Raw genomic sequence first — 13,972 nt, forward strand, 5'->3', positions numbered from 1 at the left:
ACAAAGAGCAGGACAAATCCATCCCGGTCAATTACCGCCCTATCAGCCCGCTCGCAATCATCATCAAAGTGTTGGAAGGAGTTATCAACACTGCTAACAAGCAGCACTTAATCACAAAAAAGCTGCTTACCGAGGCTCAATTTAAGTTCCACCAGGACCAATCGACTCCAAGCAAGGACCAAAGAACTGAATTCCAGCTGTGAGGTGACAGTGACTGTGCTTCACATCAAGGCAGTATTCGACGTGTGTGGCACCATGGAGTGTGGTTGTTGGAGGCGAATCGTCTCAGCACCAGGACATCACTGCAGGAGTTCATCGGGATAGTGTTCGTCGTGTGTGGCACCATGGAGTGTGGTTGTTGGAGGCGAATCATCTCAGCATCAGGACATCACTGCAGGAGATCCTCGGGCAGTGTTCGACGTGTGTGGCACCATGGAGTGTAGTTATTGGAGGCGAATCGTCTCAGCACCAGGACATCACTGCAGGAGTTCATCGGGACAGTTTTCATCGTGTGTGGCACCATGGTGTGTGGTTATTGGAGGGGAATCGTCTTAGCACCAGGACATCACTGCAGGAGTTCCTCGGGGCAGTATTCGTCGTGTGTGGCACCATGGAGTGTGGTTATTGGAGGAGAATCGTCTTAGCACCAGGACATCACTGCAGGAGTTCCTCGGGGCAGTGTTTGACGTGTGTGGCACCATGGAGTGTGGTTATTGGAGGAGAATCGTCTCAGCACCAGGACATCACTGCAGGAGTTCCTCGGGGCAGTATTCGACGTGTGTGGCACCATGGAGTGTGGTTATTGGAGGAGAATCGTCTCAGCACCAGGACATCACTGCAGGAGTTCCTCGGGGCAGAGTCTTCAGACTAACCACTTCAGCTGCTTCGCCAATTACCTTCCCTCCATCATAAAGCCTGGAGTGGGGATGTTCTCTGATGATTGCAGTGTTCAGCTCCATTTTCAATTTGTCAGATAATGAAGCGGTTCATGCTCGCATGCAGCAAGTCCTGGACAAAAATCTAGGCTTGGGCAGACAAGTGGCAAGCAACATTCGCGTCCCACAAGTGTCAGGCAATGCCCATCTCCAACAAGAGAGTCCAACCATGTCCCTTTGTTATTAACTGGCATTGCCATCGTCAAATCCCTACCATTGACTAGCCACAAAAAAACTCGTGGCTGCTAGAGCAGGTAAGAGGCTGGGGATTCTGTGGCGAGTGGCTCAACTCCTGGCCACCCAGGAGCCTCTCCTGCACCTATAAGGTACAACTGCGGCGTGTGATGGAAAACTCTCCACTTGCCTGGATAGGTGCAGCTGCAACAACACTCAAGAAGCTCCACGCAATCCAGGACAGAGAAATACGCTTCATCAGCAGCCCACCCACCACCTTAAACATCCAATCCCTCCACCAACGGTGCACCATCAATGCAGTGTGTGCTATTTACAGAGAGAACTGCAGCAGTTCGCCAAGGTTCTTTGATAGCACCTCTCAAACCCGCGCCCTCTGCCACCTAGAAGGACAAGAGCAGCATCCGCATGGAAACACCGCCACCTCCAAGTTCCACTTCAAGTAACATACAATCCTGACTTGAACATGTATCGCCGTTCCTTCATCGTCAGTGTAAATTAAAGCCAAAACGCCCAGCACCCTCTACAGAGGGAACAGGAGAAGCGACTGTATGCTTCCTTAACCAATCAGTTTGAAGAATCTTTACGCAAAGTCTGAACCAGGAAGTCTTAGTTAGAATATAGAATGCAATGTCAAATCACCTGCAGAAAGTGAAATAAAGAGAGGGAAAGAAAGATTGGATTCAGAATGCATCTCACTGAAACATACAACATTCTTACAGGGCTTGACAGTGTAGATGCAGGGAGGATGTTTCCCCCTGGCTGGGGAGTCTGCAACCAGGGGTCACAGTCTTAGAAAAAAGGGTCGGCCATTTAGGACTGTGGTAAGGAGAAATTTCTTCACTCAGAGGGTGGTGAATCTTTGGAATTCTCTACCCCAGAGGGCTGTGGAGGCTCAGTCGTTGAGTATATTCAAGACAGAGATCGATAGATTTTTGAATATTAAGGGAATCAAGGGACATGGGGATATTGCAGGAAAGGGGAGATGAGATAGATCAGCAATGATCTTACTGAATGGCAGAGCAGGCTCAAAGGGATAAATGGCCTACTTGTGCTAATATTTCTTATCCTCTTATGTTCAGAGGGAGCGAAAAAAGAGTCAGATAGAAAAGATACAAACATTATTGAATTTTTGTTTATACAGCTCAACAATAATTAAAATCCAAAGGAATGAGACTCCACACTTGTAAAAGTTAATTTTCTGCACCAGAGAGGTTGCTTGGCATTAGTTAAGACTGATCACGCTGTTAAACAAATAATTACACTGGAATAGGCAAGCCCCGACTTTTCCTGGTGAGTTTCCTGTGTATCTATCAGGTAAGTACAGTCATTTTACGCCGTTCCATGCATTTCAATGGCGAGTCTCTCGGCGAGATACCATCCTCGTGCAGCTTTGGGAGCAGCAGGGCAACTCGGACAGGACCTTCACCATTTTCGTGTTTAACTCCGCATGTGCAGTCGTTGGAAGTTACTGTCCAATTTACACTTTAATAAGTGAGCGCTGTTAGCCCCATCGTTATTTCTACCGCAAAATCTGTCCTATTGCGAAAATATGAAACTACCAGTCACTCACCCAGTGAAAAAAATGGTGCAGAAACCAAACCATTAAAGTGAGTGGACGGAATGTTACAGACTGAGAAATCTCAATTTCCTCATGTTCCCCCCTGGGGAGTGACGTCCCACACCAAGAGCACAGGGGCAGGTAATTACAGACTGAGAAATCTCAATTTCCTCATGTTCCCCCCTGGGGAGTGACGTTCCACACCAAGAGCACAGGGGCAGGTAATTACAGACTGAGAAATCTCAATTTCCTCATGTTCCCCCCTGGGGAGTGACGTTCCACACCAAGAGCACAGGGGCAGGTAATTACAGACTGAGAAATCTCAATTTCCTCATGTTCCCCCCTGGGGAGTGACGTTCCACACCAAGAGCACAGGGGCAGGTAATTTAACCAGTTATGTCCAGGTTTGGACACTCCATGTTTAGGATGTAAAAGCAATGGAAAAACTGGCGTGTAATTGCACTAGGATGTTCCCAGGGATGTGGAGTTACTGTCAGAGAGTGCGATTTGAGAACATTGGGCTCATTCCACTAGAGGTGAGCAGATTAAGTGAGGAGTTGCTGCAAGTCTTCAGATTTGGAATAGCTAAGATCAAAAAAGTTACTGATAGTTTCCACTGATTGCCCAGCAGGTACATATTTAGGCTAATTTGAAGAATTGAGGTGAAGGTTGATAAATGTATTTACACATGAGGTGGTAAGAAAGAAAGCATAATTCAACCACAGACTATTGTGGAAGCAAGTCAACATTTTTTTGATAAAATCTATTTCTATTGCTGCGTGGATAGAAGGTAATGCTGGAGTATGGGGGCTGAACAGAAGAATACACCTGGACTAATTGGAATTCTAAACATTATGCGGTCAGCAGGAGGTTGGGATTAGACTAGGTGGGATATTAACGGTAATGGGTAGTGAGCAGGAGGTTGGGATTAGACTCGGTGGGATATTAACAGTAATGGGTAGTGAGCAGGAGGTTGGGATTAGACTAGGTGGGATATTAACGGTAATGGATAGTGAGCAGGCGGTTGGGATTAGACTAGGTGGATATTAACGGTAATGGGTAGTGAGCAGGAGGTTGGAATTAGACTAGGTGGGATATTAACGGTAATGGGTAGTGAGCAGGAGGTTGGGATTAGACTAGGTGGGATATTAACAGTAATGGGTAGTGAGCAGGAGGTTGGGATTAGACTCGGTGGGATATTAACGGTAATGGGTAGTGAGCAGGAGGTTCGGATTAGACTAGGTGGGATATTAACAGTAATGGGTAGTGAGCAGGAGGTTGGGATTAGACTAGGTGGGATATTAACAGTAATGGGTAGTGAGCAGGAGGTTGGGATTAGACTAGGTGGGATATTAACGGTAATGGGTAGTGAGCAGGAGGTTGGGATTAGACTAGGTGGGATATTAACGGTAATGGGTAGTGAGCAGGAGGTTGGGATTAGACTAGGTGGGATATTAACAGTAATGCGTAGTGAGCAGGAGGTTGGGATGAGAGTAAGTTTCCCAGATTATTAACTTGGAAATGTGGTCGCAGATCAACCGTCCATTATACACCCTGCCCGATTATAATTTCCATTTAGTTCTGTTTCATTACAGGTAATTGATAGAACATTACAGGCTGCTTGCTGTAATTTCCTGAAGTGCTGTCCCGGGGAGTGACGCTCCACAACAGGTTCTAGCGCTCGTATTGAGTCTCTTGCCGAAGTTGGAATTGACTCCTGGTGATGCAGGGGGAGGAAAAACCTGCACTGCCTTGGGTTTTCAATTCCCATTTTTTGGGCGTTAAGATTTCTTGTTCGGGTCTCTACATTTTAACCATTTTACCATTTTGTTTTTGTTCTTGAAATACCTCTCATTTACTCTACAGGTGATTTTTGTCATCTCCCAGTTCCTTAATTTACGTTAAGTCGTTTGCAAGTCAGTAAACTCATGACCTTCCCTCTAACACGATAGCAAAATACTGCTGTCTGTTGCCTCTGGTCTCTCCTTTTCCCAGTCCCACTAAAACTGTTTCCCTTTGTTTTCAGTCCACAAAGAGTTATACCCAAACCGTTCCCCTGTCCCTTGTACAGATAGGGATGGATCCGCTGGGTATTTTCACCTCTTCGTATCGTTTCAGATTCACGATGGCCCAGAAATTCGGGTCGGGGGCTTCCCGCGGGTGCAAGCCCCCGACCTGCACTTACCTAGCGCGCCGACCGTTGAGCTGTGGGCCCGTGTGGGATTCCGATCCTGGGCCTCCTCCAACTGTCGGCGCGCAGTGCTTGCGTATCCCAGGGGCGCAGTTAGTTTGATGCGTCCCCTGGGATCACGTGGGCCATGGGGAGCAGGGTATGCATCATTCATAAGTTTGACAGGAAGAGCTGTCAAAACTTATAAATACTACGGGCCCCAAAACATCACTAAATCTTCAAATAAATTTTTAAAAAATCACATTTTTTAAATAAACTATAAATTACATGAAATAACTTTTATACAATAATTTAAATTTGAAAAAATAATTTTATTTTCTAACGGGGCTAAAAATAAACTTACCTTGCTTTAAAGTATTTAAAAATAATAAACCTGTGGAAAAAATGTTTTAATTTTAATTAATTCACCACTTACCTTGTAAAAAAACAGGCCTTACGCCTGCTTTTTAAATGTGTAACTTCTGGAGACTTACCCTCCCGGGAAAACCTGCAAAAAGAACACAAGTTCGATGCGCACGCACAGCCTCTCCTGCGCACGTGTTCGACCTCTTAACCCCATCTTTCAGGGGAACAGAAGTGCCGGTTTCCCGTGCATGCAGGAAACCGGCACTTCCATTGGGCCTACGGGTGAGTACCCCGTGCGTAGTCACCCGTGGAGACCCGAATTTCTGGGCCTTATAAATATTTTCCGTTTTATCCATTTCTTTCCTATTTGACATGTTTCTCTTATGTAACATTCTGTGATTCTAAGTTCTGATATCCTGTCAGTTCTGTGATGTTTAAATATTCCAAACTCATTCTGTGTGCCTCCCACTCACCCGATGTTCTTGTCCACTGAAATGCCTCTCGTATGTTAACAACGAGCTGACTCCGTCCACCCCTCCTTCAATCGCCTGTTCCAGTCTGTCCCGGTAGAATTTCGTGAACTGGAACAGCTGGTAATCGTCGCACTTTGTCAAGAACTCAGTGATTGTAGAGTCCGGATCTGTGAACACAAATGGAGAAAACTAAACACATTATCCACTTTCTACCCAGGCGGCTACATTTCATCGTATACCAAACGGCTGCAGCTTCCTGTGAGCCACATTATCGATCACCTTCTGATAACACATTCACACCGCATGGGCAACATTCCAAAACCCTGTATAGTCACATCTCCACAAAACTGCATCTTAATGTGTTGGGAGATTGGGCACATGACTGGCAAATGATGTTTAGCTTGGATCAGTGCCATGTTATGCCTGTGGGCAGGGCGAGTGCTCAACATTCATACACCCTTCATGGCATTAAATAAGGGGAAGAAAGGAAGATCCGGGCATTCTAGTACATACATCTCTAAAAGTACAGGAGCAATGCCGTGAAGCGATAGTTAGAACAAAGGGGGTATTAGGGTGCATTCATAGGACAGTTGGGTATAAGACAACCTATTTTCTCTTAGTACAAGGCCTTGGTAAAGGCCTCACTTGCAATACTGTGTCCAGTTTTGGTCTCCTCACATGGTGGGTGAGATTGAGGCTTTTAAACTGTTGCAGAGGAGGGACATTAGACTAATTCCCAGTACAGGAAACTTTGTGCTATCCGGAAGTTGAATGTCCGGCAACTTTGATCTAACAGCAGAAATCAGCAGCCGTTTTGGTTAGGTGTTTTTTTTCCTCCTAGCATTCTTTTCACAGGCAGGCTCTGGAAAGCGTCTTTGTCGCTTAGCAACAGCTGCAGAGACGCTTCCAAGCTACTGGGCCGAGTGTTTACAAGCTGTTGCTGAGCAACAGTGTTTGTGGTCAGACACGGCAGGCTCTAGAAAGCGTCTCTGTATCTTAGCAACAGCTTCAGAGACGCTTCCAAGCCACGGGCCGAGTGTTTACAAGCTGTTGCTGAGCAACAGTGTTTGTGGTCAGATACAGCAGGCTCTAGAAAGCGTCTCTGTATCTTAGCAACAGCTTCAGAGACGCTTCCAAGCCACGGGCCGAGTGTTTACAAGCTGTTGTTGAGCAACAGTGTTTGTGGTCAGATACTGCGATGAAAAGCTCCTATCTGATAACATTGACGCTGGTCTATGCGGAGCTTTTAAAAAAACGGCAGTAGCTCGGTCCCATGGGTGCCAGATAGCACAAAGTTTCCTGTATAAAGCAACTTAGTTATCAAGATAGGCTAAGAGTTTGGACTCTACACTTTAGAGAAGCAAAGACTTAGTGGTGATCTGATTGAGGTTTATAAGATGATGGAGGAATCGATTGTGTTCCATTTGACACTTTGTTCCAATTACATAGCTTACGGAGGGCCAGGGGTCACCATTTTAAGTTGTGCAAGGCCAGATTTAAGTTAGGTGTCAGGAGGTGGTTCTTTTCCCAGAGAATAGTCGACCTCTGGAACAGGATACCTTCTCTGGCGGTGGACAGTGACTCGGTGAATTCCTTCAGGCGAGAGCTGGACCTGTTCCTGTTTGGTGTGGACATCACCTCTTACAACAGGAAGACACTTCCAGGAATTCAGTGTAAGACTGATCTGCTGGACTAGTTTCAATTGCCTAGAGGGTCGGAGAGGAATTTCCCCTATTTTAATCCCCCAAATTGGCCTGTGTTTTTACCTGTTTTTTAACCTGTTTTTTTTCACCTCACCCATGGTTTGGTTTGGAATGGCTAGAACAAAGTATGGCAAAGCATCGCAATTGCCTGGGAGAGTCTGGATGGACCAAAGGATCTTTACCTGTCCGTCATTGTTCGTAAAATTGTCATATACGACTTTTCTACATCCAATCCGTTCCAGCCTCCCCTCATCATACTCTTTCTCGCTAAATGCTCACTAATTCGACCTGGATTAACAGATTTGGTGGAGTTTCTACACAATGGTCTCTGGTTACCAGGTTAATCCACAGAATCATCACTTGGGCTTCTTCAGTACACCAGCATATTTTTGATATTAAACGTGGGTTGAAATGCTGGGGGCAGTCCCTCCTATCGCCTCTCTGACTTCCTCTAACAGTCTGGGGTGCATTATTTCTGAGCCCAGTGACTTCTCCACCTTGGCTATTTTACTCAGATCCAAATCCTTCCCTACAGTGATCTCTAACTGTGGACCCACATTCTCCTCTAGTCCATCAAATCTTCACTTCCACCATCATTTTTAGAAAGTTAAGGAAATATTTTGTATCTCCCCAAAATTGCATTCTTCACAACTAGTTTCCCCAGCCACCCCTCTCCCTCACCTCCACTGCTCGCTGACCTGTAAAACCCACTGAGAATTGTGCTAACTCCCTTCCTATTGCTGAACTGTGTACATATGGATTCCATCTTAGCATTGCTCCCTGGAACACCCTTACCTTCTAAACGCCTCCGCCTCTCTCTCGCTCTCCTCCTTTCAGACGTTCCTTAAACTTTACCTCTTTGAGCAAGCTTTTGCTCACCTGTCCTAATATCACCTTATGTGACTCGGTGTCAAACTTTGATTGCTAACACTCCTGTGAAGCACCTTGAGACGTTTTACTACTTTAAAGGTGCTATATAAACGTAAGTGTGTCCATGTTGTTGTTCTATGCTGTCATCGAATGCTTTATTAATACTGGCAGTCACAAACTTTCACTCTTCCCTCAAACTGTTATCACCAGGAACATCTCCCTCTGAGTCCTGTGAAAACCAAGACCCTGTCTTATAGATACCTGATCACATCTCTCATGTTTCTGAATGTTTGGAATGATTTGTACACTCACACACAACACTCAATACTAGCTCCAACACTTGAAATGCTGACTTGTCCCAGTTTCTTTTTTTTTTTTTAAAAACCAAGTGAATTTGTTTCTCGCGATTTCAAATCCTCCTTCCTTTTTCTTGCTAATACCTTTTTCACTATTTCTTAAATCTTCTGTTTCAGCTCCCACATTTTTACTAATTCCGCTCTGTCTCCGATCCGGATATTTCCCAATCTCCAGTCACATCCCCTGATACCCTCCCACTGCTCCATTCACCTTTTCTGTAAAACCGTTATTGTTGGTCGGTACAGATGGCGCTCGTCGCTTCCCTTACATCGGAACTCACTAACGCCCCAAGAACGTGAACACTTCCCTCCTGCTCCAGCCCTGCAGCCGCACATTGACCAGCCTCATATTTCCCGCCTTAAGCAGCCCAGTGCAAAACAATCCGGAGCTCAACAGCTTGAGGCCTGGTTTCTTAGTTTAGTGCCTCAGTCTCAATAGTCCCTCTATAAACGTATTTCTATCTGTGTTACGGGTTCCGAACATGGCTCTTTTCTGCTCTCCTTTCCTTCCCAGAGGTGGCCCCACCCGTTCCAGGATGTTATTCCCTCTGGCACCAGGAAGGCAACTAACCATTCGGGACATGCTCAGGGCCGCAGATGAGGGTGTTTATTCCCCTGACTATACAATCTGCCACCAGTACCGCTCTCCTATTCCTGTGCCCCACCTACCTCTCACTCTGCCCCGCTGGGTGGCCTCCTGCTCTCTGGAGTCACACTGTTTGCTCCTCTGATCACAGTCTCGATCCACCTTACAGTCCCCAATACCAGGCATCCATTGGAGAGTTTCAGTACTCAGAGACTGCCTCCACCCAAGACTGCAGTGTCCCTCTAGATGGTCACTCATTTCCCTCTTTGTACTCAGCCCCTGTCCTGTTCCCTCGACCTGTGAGAGCTGCAGGTTCTTCAACTAGTTCTGGACCTTTTGTCGGGACATTGTATTTGAAGTATTAGGTGAACCTACCTGTGTCCATTCTTATTCTTGTTGCAGATGTTGGATCTTCTCCCCTGTTTGGACATTCAGCCATGGCGGTGACAAGCGTTCCCAGGCTCTGATGCTCTGTAACAAATATAATATTAATGGGTGGGTTAGACGGAAATATTAAAATGAGAAAGAGAACGTTGCCTTGTTAACATGATATCAAGGCCCTCCTCCCTCAACAGTACAGCAGCTGGTAGCTCTGGTGTAGTGTATGTACCTTTAAGAGGAACTATGTTTTTGAAGCCCCTGTATACTGTAGTACCAGTAGTGACCACTCGGGTATATAAGCCTGTGTAGCGTCTTCTGTAGTTAGTTCACCTCCAGACTTTGTTCAGTAAACACCTGTTAAATCAACTCCTGCATTCCGTGTCTCCATTAACACACGGATCTAACAGTGGCGATGAGTTAGAAACGAACTTACCTGCAATTCGGCAGCACCTCAAGGGGATCGATTCCTCAGACGAAGGTCGAAGCCAGAAAAAAAACAAAAACTGTGGTTTCACCAGCTAAACGGGCTGGTGGCAGGTAGTGCACTGATCCTTCCTGGGCTGCGGCGGGCTAGAGCTCGATCGGGAGGCTCTGCAACGGGGCCGGGCAGCGAGTCGGGAAGCAGAAGCAAAGAGAGAGGGTGGAGCACTCAGGGCGCGTCCGGTGCTGCAAAGCAGGTCGGTGTTCGGACCGAGCAGAGGGAGGGGAAAGTCCCAGAGGGTCCGCTCCACGACGGGAACGGTTCTCCAAGTAACGGAGAAACTATTGAAGCGATATATAAAAAAAGAAATACCGCGAAAAACTGCAGGTCGCAACGGGAACCGCGGAGAACAGCGTTGGCAGCAGCGGCGGGAAACGCCATCTTAACTCGGCGGGGAAGAAAGAAAAGCGCGGGAGGCGCCATTTTGATCCATCGGGGACGGAGGAAAAGCGCGGGAAGCGCCATTTTTGATTTTCAAGATGCCGAAGACTGGCAATATTACTGCTTTCAATAGTGATATAGAAGATTGGACCACATATGTGGAAAGAGTGGAGGTATATTGCAAGGCGAATGAAGTAGCGGATGATAAAAAGGCATCGGTACTTCTAAATCTGATGGGCGCAAGGACATACGGGCTGTTGCGAAACTTGATCACTCCAGCCAAACCGATGGACAAGAATTTTAAGGAGATTGTTGATACCTTACAGGAGCACTTAAACCCAACACCGCTGCTGATAGTGGAACGATTCAAATTCTTCAGGAGGAATCAGCACAAGAATGAAAGTAACGCTGATTACCTCACCGAATTAGGAAAGCTGTCAAAGCACTGCCAATTCAGGGCAGGACTGGCAGATTCTCTACGAGACAAATTCGTCTGCGGTCTCCTAAGCGAAGGAACACAGAAAAGACTACTTTCTGAGAAAGATTTGACACTGGACAAGGCTTTCAGTGTGGCTGTATCATACGAAGCAGCAGCAAGAGGAGCTGCAGAGATACAGCAAAAGCCACAGGACTTCGGCACCCATGAAATGACACGGGGTTTCGAGAGATGTTATCGCTGCGGCAGATCCACCCATGACCAGAAGGACTGCTGGTTCAAGGACAAATCATGCAGGCAATGCAGAAAGATGGGACACGTGTATGCAGATCTGGAAAGAATCCGCTGACAGTAAAAAGGTCAATAAGGAAAAGTACAGAAAGGTACAAATGATGACGGACAGTAGCTCCGAAGACCAGAAGAGCGATAGCGACTCCGGAAACAAGAGACTAAGCTGTCTCAAATTACATAATGTAATTGCCAAAGAAGATTACCAGACCATTTGGGTTACCCTCACGATAGCGGGGTCCCCAGTCAAAATGGAGCTAGATACAGGATCAGCTCTGGCCGTCATGAGTCGACAGGATTACGAGCGGCTATTTCCGCATATACCTTTGAAAGACACATCCATTGTCTTGAAGACATATACGGGGCAGAAAGTATACCCCAGGGGGAAAATAAGGGTGCCTGTTGTATACAACGGCAAGGAAATACAGAAGTTGTATTTATACGTTCTGCAAGATGGTAGTCCACCGTTGTTGGGACGTGAATGGATCAGAAAGATACGTTTAGACTGGCACTCCATTCAGGCACTGACGGTTACCAGTAAGAAAAAAAACGATGATGACGTCATACCTGGACGATTAAAAGAAATCTTAGCTAACGCCAAAGAAGTGTTTCAACAGGAACTAGGAACCCTGAAAGGCGCCACCGCCTCAATAAAAGTGGAAGATGCGGCAATTCCCAAGTTTAAGGCAAGGCCGGTGCCATACGCAATTCGTCCAGCCGTCGAGGCAGAGCAGGAGAATTTGGAAAAAGCAGGCGTGTTATCCAAGGTAGATTGGAGCGAGTGGGCAACACCCATCGTCCCGGTCATGAAGAAAACATTGAATAATGATAAATCTGAAGAACAGAGAAAAGTTCGCATCTGTGGGGACTTCAAGGTGACTGTAAACCCGGTTCTTCACACGGTACAGTATCCTCTTCCGAGGATAGAAGATATTTTCGCCTCACTATCCGGAGGGAAACGTTTCACAAAATTGACTTAGCACAGGCATATCTACAGATGGAGGTTGAGGAGGCCTCTAAAAAGTATCTCACGATAAACACACACAAAGGCCTGTACCAGTACAATCGACTGGTTTTCGGAGTGGCATCAGCTCCGGCTATCTGGCAAAGAGCTATGGAGCAAGTCCTGCAAGGGATTCCGGGGATTCAATGCTACCGAGACGACATCGTTGTAACAGGAGAAAACGACAACGAGCACCTTGCCAACTTGGAGCAGGTGCTCACGAGGCTGAGAGAACGGGGCCTACGAGCAAATCGCCCCAAGTGCGAATTTTTCCAGAAACAAATATCATATTGTGGCCATGTCATTAACGAAGAAGGGTTGCATAAGTCACCTGAAAAAATTGAAGCGGTCGTAAAGGCCCCAGCGCCTGAAAGTGTCTCACAATTAGGGTCGTTCCTGGGATTAGTAAATTACTATCATAAATTTTTACCAAACTTGTCGATGGTTCTGCACCCTCTTAACGCACTGCTACAAACGGGAGTAGTTTGGAAATGGAGTGAAGACTGTAAACGTGCCTTCCATAAATGCAAAGGCTTGATCACGTCCAGGGAAGTGTTGGCTCATTACAACCCATCACTGCCAATCAGATTGGTGTGCGATGCATCCCCTTACGGCGTGGGAGCAGTATTATCGCATAAATTCCCTGATGGCTCGGAGCGGCCGATAGCTTTTGCGTCACGTTCATTGAACTCAGCTGAGCGTAACTATGCCCAGATCGACAGGGAGGCACTCAGCCTGGTGCGGGGGGTGAAGAAATTCAACCATTACCTACACGGACAAAAATTTACCTTGTTGACTGACCATCAACCCCTCGTCTCCATATTCAACCCTAAAAAGGGTGTTCCCATTATGACAGCGCAAAGGCTACAGAGGTGGTCCCTTTTCCTAGGGGCACACCAATATGACATAGAATACAAAGGAACAAAACAGCATGGGAATGCTGACGGGTTATCACGCCTACCGTTGCCAACGGTGGAAGAGGCGCCTACAGTGGACCCAGTGGAGATGTTCCACTTGACCATAGTGGAATGTCTACCGGTGACAAATTCTACCATTGAAAAGGAAACGCAAAATGACCCGACTCTCTCACGAGTCTATGATTTAACGGTGAAGGGATGGCCAGCACATGGCGAACCACTGTTGCCAGCATTCTCGCAAAGAAGAGAACAGCTGTCAGTGTGCCGAGGAACCTTGATGTGTGGATCCAGAGTGGTGGTTCCACCCAAACTCAAGGATAAAGTGCTAAAGGAGCTTCACGAGGGGCATCTGGCTGGAGTGAAAATGAAGAACTTAGCCAGAGCGTTTGTGTGGTGGTCAGGTATCGATGGAGACATCAAAGAAATGACCAAGAGCTGTCTAGGATGCCAGAAGGTCCAAAACGCCCCACCACAAGCCCCTCTACATCCATGGGAGTGGCCCTCATCTCCATGGCAAAGGGTACATATCGACTTTGCTGGTCCATTTATGGACTCAATGTTCTTAATCGCGGTGGATGCACACTCCAAGTGGCCGGAGGTAATAAAGATGTCCTCCACCACCACGGAAAAAACCATCACAGTATTAAGGACCATATTCGCCAGGAATGGGCTGCCTGAACAGATCTGTTCTGATAATGGACCGCAATTTGTATCCGAAGAATTCAGGAAGTTCTTAAAAAACAATGGGGTTAAGCACTACACGTCCGCCCCATACCATCCCGCCACCAATGGATTGGCTGAAAGGTTTGTCCAGACCATCAAGAAGGCCATAAAGGCCATGGGTAATGAAGACATAAATCTACAACATAAGGT

The 13,972-nt window shown here is 46.7% G+C and overlaps 1 protein-coding gene across 4 annotated transcripts in view; it reads right to left on the reverse strand.

Moving 5' to 3' along the window:
* Positions 1-13,972, reverse strand: part of LOC147089885 (NACHT, LRR and PYD domains-containing protein 3-like) — a 59,787-nt gene that overhangs the window by 34,313 nt on the left and 11,502 nt on the right. For 2 of the 4 annotated variants that reach the window (XM_085977189.1, XM_085977191.1), the window contains exons 3-4: positions 9,588-9,683; positions 5,698-5,864 (exon numbers count right to left, since the gene is read on the reverse strand). In XM_085977189.1, coding sequence (XP_085833315.1) covers positions 5,698-5,864; positions 9,588-9,651 — 231 coding nt within the window. In that variant the 5' untranslated portion in view covers positions 9,652-9,683. Of the gene's footprint in view, positions 1-130; positions 1,770-5,697; positions 5,865-9,587; positions 9,684-13,972 lie in introns of those variants that run through there. The other 2 variants (XM_085977188.1, XM_085977190.1) reach the window with 2 other exon arrangements.

The sequence above is a fragment of the Somniosus microcephalus genome, unplaced genomic scaffold (genome assembly GCF_052327205.1).
Source record: "Somniosus microcephalus isolate GS21.2 unplaced genomic scaffold, FLI_Smic_1.0 unresolved_chr4, whole genome shotgun sequence".
NCBI lineage: Eukaryota > Metazoa > Chordata > Chondrichthyes > Squaliformes > Somniosidae > Somniosus > Somniosus microcephalus.